Source organism: Polyergus mexicanus, unplaced genomic scaffold, assembly GCF_030449975.1.
Source record: "Polyergus mexicanus isolate NDT 795.1 unplaced genomic scaffold, iyPolMexi1.0 SCAF_1, whole genome shotgun sequence".
Lineage (NCBI taxonomy): Eukaryota > Metazoa > Arthropoda > Insecta > Hymenoptera > Formicidae > Polyergus > Polyergus mexicanus.
In genome coordinates, this window is record NW_027223321.1 from 1,109,823 (window position 1) to 1,118,689 (window position 8,867).

The 8,867-nt window shown below is 30.0% G+C and overlaps 2 protein-coding genes and 1 long non-coding RNA gene across 4 annotated transcripts in view; 1 reads left to right on the top strand and 2 right to left on the bottom strand.

Annotated features, from left to right (window-relative positions):
* Positions 1 to 115: 115 nt before the first annotated feature.
* LOC138937874 (uncharacterized) lies at positions 116 to 1,649 on the bottom strand. Its single transcript, XR_011447587.1, has 2 exons — positions 815 to 1,649; positions 116 to 688 (listed from the first exon to the last, which is right to left on the bottom strand). It is a non-coding gene; the product is annotated as an uncharacterized lncRNA (long non-coding RNA).
* Positions 1,650 to 1,664: 15 nt separating this feature from the next.
* Positions 1,665 to 3,509, bottom strand: LOC138937809 (putative GPI-anchor transamidase). Its single transcript, XM_070304485.1, has 4 exons — positions 3,154 to 3,509; positions 2,477 to 3,082; positions 2,284 to 2,394; positions 1,665 to 2,200 (listed from the first exon to the last, which is right to left on the bottom strand). Exons 1-4 carry the CDS (start codon positions 3,220 to 3,222, stop codon positions 1,964 to 1,966), a joined length of 1,023 nt encoding a protein of 340 aa, XP_070160586.1. The 5' UTR covers positions 3,223 to 3,509; the 3' UTR covers positions 1,665 to 1,963.
* A 1,189-nt stretch (positions 3,510 to 4,698) lies between these two features.
* The window catches only part of Rme-8 (receptor mediated endocytosis 8), a 70,273-nt gene continuing 66,104 nt past the window's right edge, over positions 4,699 to 8,867 (top strand). The window contains exons 1-2 of one of the 2 annotated variants that reach the window (XM_070304909.1): positions 4,699 to 4,963; positions 5,110 to 5,218. The gene's annotated coding sequence lies outside the window, so the exon portion shown is untranslated. The remainder of the gene's footprint in view (positions 4,964 to 5,109; positions 5,219 to 8,867) is intronic. The other variant, XM_070305069.1, reaches the window with a different exon arrangement.

Here is an 8,867-nt window from a genome sequence, read left to right on the forward strand (position 1 = left end):
ATAAAAACCATATAAAAGAGAAGACATTATACTTCCATAATATATTATATATGTATGTTAGAATAATCATAGCAATGCTATATGCTAATTATTATTGCATAAAATAAAAAAAATATAATCACAACAAAAATAAATAAATTTATTTTAATATTGCAAACATTTTGCATTTAATACAACAAGTATAACGTGATAAATACATAAATATAAATTTTGAAATTAAATTCTTGGTACTTAAAATACAATATGAATATATATATATATATATATATATATATATATATATATATATATCGCAGAATATCAGAAAAAAGAACAATATTTCTATTATTATACATTAGCATTGTACATATTGCGGATCATCACATGATTCTGTTATTGTGTTGAATATTAATCCTGATTCACAATAGTATGCCATTGGTACACCTTGATCGTATTCGCAACGATAAAACTTGCCGCAGTTAAATGGATCCCTCAAATAATGGATCCCTTGTTTCATGCAATTTGGCAAGAGAGGGACTGTTGGAATTGTTGGAAAAGCATGTAAAGCGGGATCTATGGGAGCCAGTTGATCTAGAGGTGACAATTCCTTAGAATTCAATTCGTGTACTTCTATGAAGTTTTGATTTGCTACATATGCTTGCGCAGAACATATCAAAACACAAAAGATACAATAAAATATGCGCCACATCTGTAACATATTTCAATAATAATTAGAATCGCAATAGCAAAAGTTAATTATCACTATCTGATTTGATAGTTTGTGTTACAGACTATTCGAGAAAAATAAAAATCTTTATATAAAAAATGTACTCACTTTATATGAATGTACAGAGAGTATCTGATGTATATATATATGTATGCGTATTTTTCATGCACACGTACACAGATACACTTTTTAGAAAAATCGTACACTAATTGTAAGAAATATAAGTATACCATACAAGGCTAATGTTCACGATAAACTGATACTTTAATCTCGGAAAGCTCATATTTATATGCAAACATAATTATCTCGATAAAACGGAAAATCCAATTTTCTGCTAAATTTTGATGCGCAACGCGTTACGTCATTTGCAGCGCAATACATAGAACTGTTTACTCTTATATTATGCTGAATAAACAAATCGTGCTTTTTATTTTCTAAGTAGATATTAATTTAATGACAGCATGACTGATAATTCCACAAAATATGATTTGTATTAAGGTCATTTCACTGACCTAAGCCAAGGCAAAGATATCTATGATCTATTTGATCGTCAGTTTAGAATATCACAATTTGCTTGTTTATGAGATTTCTTATTCGCAGACAAAAATGATAATATCGAGATATATTATACATGCAACAAGCATAAGCTTTAATTAAGCGAAAAATATTTAAAAATCAGCCAATCAAAAGTTTCTCAAAATTAGAACACACAGTGTTAAAGATGACTCGTACATTACTCTTGTAAAAAAATAAAATCCATATTTTTTTAATATTAATATAATTATATACATATTAAGAAATCGTTGTTTGACCACGATCTACTCTACATAGAGCAAAAGAAATGAAAGAGAGAAGATGATGAGAATATATTCATATTAATAGTGATAGAGAAAAAAAAATGTCGATTTATTTAATTGAAAAAAGATAATGAAAACTCTAACACTATGTTGCCTTAATATTATCATCAAGTGTCTTATAAGATGTCTCAAGTCTATTCTTTGATGCATACTCATCTAAAGTCTATAGAAATAAGTATTAACACTTATTGTTAGATCAGTATTATATATACTTGTATGAAAGATGAAAAGAAAAAAAGAGAACAAGTATAGAAAATAGTTAGAAATAGCAGTTTTCTATTGTAACAATCATACAAATTGATAATATGGATTAAAAACATACCTATTTTTTATAATCTCCAAATAATAAACTAAAATCAAATGATTAAATTTATAGCAAAAAATTTTCTATTCTTATCATTCATATGAGTTGGGATACATCAGGGAATTGTGCAACATAACTATATTTTCCTTTTGGCTCTTCAATTTTTGTATGATTTGATTTAACAGGTAAAACATTAATTATATTTGTTGTAAGTTCCACAGGCCTAAGAGACCCAAAGAAATCTGTTACTGACACTTTATCTGGATCTCTCCTGAATAAATCTTTTCTTACACCTACTGTCGACAAACAATAATCTCTTGGACACACTTTCAACTAAAAAAAAAAAAGATGAAAATAATAAACCTTAAAGCAATATGGTAAAAGATTTGAATCTATTGTTAAAGCAAGATGCTTACAAATTCTCCCAAAGTTTTAGAACTAGATGGTTCCACTTTTTCCAAAAAGTTTAATGCGTAATAGGTGTACCGATCTATAATATAAACACCAATGGCAGGATCCACATGATGCTACAAGCATGGTTATATATAGATTAGAATAGATACTATTCTGACACAATTGTGTATAATTACAATATAACTTGTTACTTACAGAAAGTGAGTCTTCCCCTACTAAACTAGAAGCGACTGCTAATATATTTGGGGAATAAAACTTTTCATACATTGAACTCGCTTGACAAGTGTCAACTACAAATAGAATTTCGTGATATCTTCGTTTTTGCCACATTTGTTCTAACGCATCTCCTAACTCTTGACTAGTGATTTCTTCAGAATCTTGAAACTTTAAGAATCCATTACCGCCATGACCAGTTAAATAAATTAAAATATTTGAACCTTCATCCGTTAATAGTTTCTTGGATCTTGGAGTTTCCTCCGCTAAACGACCAGTCAATAATCTTACAAAATTTTCTACCGTTACTTCGTAACCTCTATAGTCAACCTCTACATCATCGCCATAAACATTAATATGTTGTTTAATGTTGTTGAAAACAGTCGCTGGTCTAGGATTTCTAGGATTGCACGCCATATCATCGGCTATCATAAGAATGATTTGCGAATCTGGTATTCCCAAACGTTTAACACTTCGATAAATAGATAGAACATTCGCGACGTGTCGATAGTTAAACCAGAAACGCGATGTGTCGACCAAAACTGCCCAATTGTTGGAATGTTCAGTTTTCGCAAAGTTTTCCGGTACCTTTAAATTTAATAAATAATGTTAACAAGAGACAAATCAAATTCTGCTAATTTAATAAAACAGATACATACCTCCCACGTGCGACACGATATTAAAAAAGAAATCAGTATCGTTGTATAAGATATTAAATACATTTCCATGTATTTATGAAATCTGTATACAACGTGAGGTTATTTTCCGATCGTATAAATTGTAACAACTGTCGTAGATTAGATATATCGCATTATCTAAAAGACATTTTATTCTTTCACACACATATTTTAAATATCATACTTGACGGATATTCTGTCAAACTGGAGAGACAAAAGCGAACGTAATCAAACGCGAAGAAATCAAATCTAAACTAACGCTAAAGTAATACAAGAACATTTATTCCACAAACGTCACAACTACTGGACGAGCGCGGCGCGAAGACTACTAACAAACTAGTAAACGTATCAATTTTTCGTTCCATTACGGAAAATTCACATTACGTCCGATATCTGACGTTGATATCCAATAGAAAATGTGGATTTTAATCAACGACATTTTTATCACTATAAAAAAAACGCTCTCCTATTGGATCGTACGTTATAAACTGTCTAAAGCATCCATAAAACCCGTATCAGACTATGAATCGAGATTGAAATTTTGACCAATCAGGACAAGGAAATTTTAGTTCCTTTTATCTTGATTGGTGAAATTTCAATTTTCAATACGTAGTCTGATACGGACTTTAGGATCACGATGTGGTCCGATTTCGAGATTCCGAGTTTATAGTAATCGTAGTACGTAAATCAAATATGGCTAACGCAAGGTATGTATATCGAATATATACTGCGAATATTGTATAATAATTTGTATCACTAATTATATTGACAGACGCGTCGCGGCATTCATCGGATAGTCGATTCGTCACTTTCGATAATATTAATAGATCGAGCGAGTCACGCGCGCGTATGACAACAGCGAGAATCGCGAGAAGTTCCGATTAATCCTCGCGACACAATCGAGATAGTATTAAGCGATAAATATTATTTTGAAGGATGGTGGGAGAGAGAGACATCTCGGCAGCGGGAGCGTTTGTTGACGGTATTGATAAAAAATTCCTCGCCGAATAGCTCTCGCTTATCGTTAATATTATCTTGACCGTCGTGAAGGTTACTTCGAAGTTTCTCAGTCTCTGCAATTCTCGCTGGTAGTATCGCGTGTACGAACTTTATATACACGCGATCTGTACGTAATACTATTGACAGTGACAAGTCAATTGACTGATGAAAATTGCAATGCGTTTATTAATAATTAGTGATAAAAGATATTCGTGTTCTACATTCGATATATATATCTGTGTATTAAAGTTTCGTCGAAATTAGCACTCAAATAATTCGTACAGCCATGTTTGAGTCGAGTAGTGAACTCGGAATATCGGAATCGGACCGCAATGTCCAACGGAATCGAGAATCGAGATGCTTCGGTCGATTTCGCGTTCGTTTTTCGGTTCGTTTCGCGCGATTATCGTGGCGTCGGGATATTTCTGATATAATTGCTATTGAGCATCGTAAATATCGAAGGAACGTAATTAATTGATCGCGTGAATAATATTGCGATTCCTACGTTCATAATTATATTACGATATCGTAACGATATTACGGTAATATTACGATATTATGATCACAAAAGTCGCTCGTCTCATATCAAAATTGTAGATTCCCAATTTTTAATTAAAGACAATAAATATGCCTGTAAGTAATCGTGAATATGGGGAGTGTCGAAAAAAGTCTCGGGCGATCGTATTATGCGAAAATTCGATATGTCGCGTCGATATTGCAAAAGTATGACGTCACGTTTCGCCATGTCGACTCTACGCGACTGTGGTACTCTGTAGCCGCCGACATCATTAAAGTAAGTATTAATGGAATCATCGAGAATGAATACCATACATTATATTTTATTACAACATCTATCTAATGTATTAAACGTTGCGTATAGTTATGATATTGATTCGGGGTTTTTTTTTTTTTTTTTTTTTTTTTTTTACATTTTTTCAGGACAAATTGGCAGTCTACGAGATCACGGATAGGAAAACAAAGGAGGAGAAAAGGATGTTAACAAAGGAGAAAAAACGTAGAAACCACAGCGAAATAATCATCGAATAAGGTAAGTGGATTTTCAATTTCTCTAATCAACTGCTGCATGGATATCGCACATTATTTTTGAGTAACTAATAGTTGAAATAATGAATTTTGATATAATATATAAAAGTAGCATTTGAAGAATATCTGCATCGCAGATTCAAATAATTATAAAAAATGGCATATTATAATTGAGTACCACATTATAATAATTTATTTAAACATTTATACATTTATAATGTGTGTGTCCACAGTCTTGAAAGCAATTGCGAGTTCATATATACATATAAATGATGTATATATGCATAATTAATAAATATGTAAAGCTATGTAAATATACGAGATTTATATGTATACACATAAGGCGTTTGGAAATAGACGCAACTATTTGGTTGACATAGCGATATTTCTCATTTAAAAACCTGGAACGCATTATTTGTAATAAAAGCTTTTCGCAAACAATTCTTGAAATGCAATCAATAAAAAAAAATATATATATATATATATATTTAAAAGTATATCTTTCTCTTAATGCAAATAAATAATAAAATGTTAATTTTTTTATTGTATTTTATATATATTTATATATAGCTTTAACTATAAGTCTTGAATTTTAAGAATATATATTATAAATAACTGAAATATTAATATTTAAACTTCAAAAATTTATAATTATTTTTTAATAAAATTTTTATGAAAAAAAGAAATTAATTCAATTTCTAAAAAGGAATATCGTTTCGTTTGCCACATAAATGCACCCATTACCCAACATCCTGTACAATTCTGTAAATACATATATATTTTCATACAGGTTGCCCGACGATTATTACCATTATATTTTTCTACGAATTCTCTAACTAATCTAGGATCAATTTTTTTTTTAACATAAGTGTCAATATATTAATAGTGATAATTTGGGATTATAAAAATTATTCTATATTAGATTTATATTACTTAGATTGTTGACGAGTAAATAAAGTTTTAAAAATAAAAATAGATAAAAAAAATATCTAATTTTTATAAACTAATGCCAAATTTATTTAATATTAAAGAACTTTAATATTAAATTTTTTTAAAGTATATTCCAGACTAATCAATGAATATGTAGGTGAAAAAATGGCGGGATATCCTATATAAGTATATGCGTATACAAGGTGTCATTAGAACGTCCGACTAAGAATAAACTTTGGAGGTACATTTGTCATGTAAAAATTATGAAAATATCTTGTAAAAAGAAACGGTCTCACAATATATACGTTTATTATAATTTTAATAATATCTGAAAAGTTTCCGAGAATAATTCGGAAAACAGAGAGCGTTTCTCGAGCCTCTATAGAATCGTAAAATAATATTTTCATCTTTTTTATATAATAAATGTACTTTCTCTCCGAAGATATGGCTGGTCTTTTCAATGACAGCCTGTATGTATATATATGTATATACATATATTTATATTTTTATATATTTATTCATCTATTTATAAGTTAATTAATTTGTTATTGCCTAGATAAAGCATTTTGAAACTTAGACATTAAAAATAATAGGTTATTCTGCTTGTGAGAAATCTCTCGTAAATACAGAGTCTTGAGTTTATACGCTTTATAATTGCTTTATGCCTTCCAACGCATATAGATCATGTCATAATTTCTCTCTCGCGACACGCGATTCACAGTGCGTATTTCTAGCCATAAATATAGCCGCAATCGTACTATCTTAGGCCAGGGGGAGCACGTTGACTTTTTATTATTTATTTATATTATACGGTGGTCACGCGGCCGACAATCTTACGAAATCTGATTTCATCTACCCCGCGATTGCTTTCGTGCAATCCCCCTTTCGCTCTCCAAGTTATGGGCGACTCTTATCAATATTGGGAATGAAAATAGACTAACACACACAATGCTGAAATTGACTGTCTTGATAATGAAGTGATTATTACGCTATGCGACTAATAATTTTTTTTCGTTGCTGTTCCGCACTAACCATTCCGTTTCTTATATCTTCACTTAGTATATTACTATTTTTTTCATTTCCCATTTATTATCGAGAGCTTTAATAATACTGGAGATCGACCACTTTGATTTTCATTCCCAATAATAAAACATCATACATTCGATTAAAACAATTGCTTGATCGTGCGCAATTAAATAGAGCGCGAAACGAATTTGTTCGTAAAACTAAAATAAATTAAGTACAAATATTACACACGAATACTACTGACGCTAGGACGGAAGCATTTGAACGATCAATGATGCTCAAGTCAATAAAAATTAAGTTTACAAGACGTAAAATCTACAGCATGTAACAGCATATACGCTGTGTGCGTCGATACAATTAAACACTTGGGGCGGGAAAAGTAAGCATAGAATTTATCAAGTTAGAGATAGTAAATCCTATTACAAAGATAAGAAAAATCAAAATATTTTTCTCAAAATCTATATATTTCTACATTTATAATTTAAATCTAAAATTCATTATATTTTCAACGCTAATATTACACTGTCATGATCACTGTTTCAAATAAAAAAAGAACAATGCATATTGCACGTAATTATTGAAATTATTGATGCGGTGTCCAATCGTAAGATTTTTTTGAAAAATTAATAAAATCACTGTGTTGCATGACGTAATCATCTTCGATCGTCCACTCGCCCAACGACCTCTCGTCGTGCAAAATCGATTAATAATAAATACTGACTTACGTCAAATTGCTCGTCTATCTAATGTGCTACTTTTGGGAGACATCGCCGCGCTATGCGCCACATAATCTTACATAATCTCATTATGAATTACATTTTTCTCCGAATGCTATGACGTCGTAATACGATGCAATCGGATGCCACGCCGAACATAAACGGTTATCGCACTCTCGAGATCGAAAGTTTTACCTATAGATATGTATACACAGGGTGTTTATCAGACACCCTGTATATCGACCATGTATATATCGATTAATCGGATGTCAAAGGATATTATAAATGTGCGTCTTTTAGAATAAGGACGCATTTCTCATTTATCTCGAAAAAGTAAAGAATTATATAATGTGAAAGTTATATGTAGAATATAAAAGATTCAAGTCGTTGTTCATTCTGCACCAACCATAAAAATTCCATAAAATTATAGTGAGATGTGAGATCTTATATTTTTCCAATTATATATAATATATATCTGCTTCTTAATTTATGTATAGTAAGATCAAAATTATATTTTTTTCGGTAGCTTATTGTATCTTATTTTATCGATGAATATTTCGATGAAATATCCATCGATAAAAAATGTTACTTTTATTTATTGGATCGTGTGATATTTATCATTGACATATAGAGGAATATATTGTATTTCGTAAAATGTGTTGAATGATCATTAATAGGATTGAATTTGTTGATAATTTTAAAATCTTTCATTTTCTCTTTTTTTTCTTCTTATAATGAAAATTTAATTGATCGCCATCATCGCAATACTTAATACTTTATCGCTAAATATTTCGACGCGATAAAGCCTCTAATAATATCCATCGTCTTGAAACCTTATCTATATTTTATTATTCGAATAATCGAAATTAATTGAATAACCAAAAAGATTCTGTTTATATTGATAAAGATATTTTTTTTTAAATCGTAAATTTTTAATAATTTCATAATTTTAATTTTTAAATAATAAAAAAATAAAAAAAA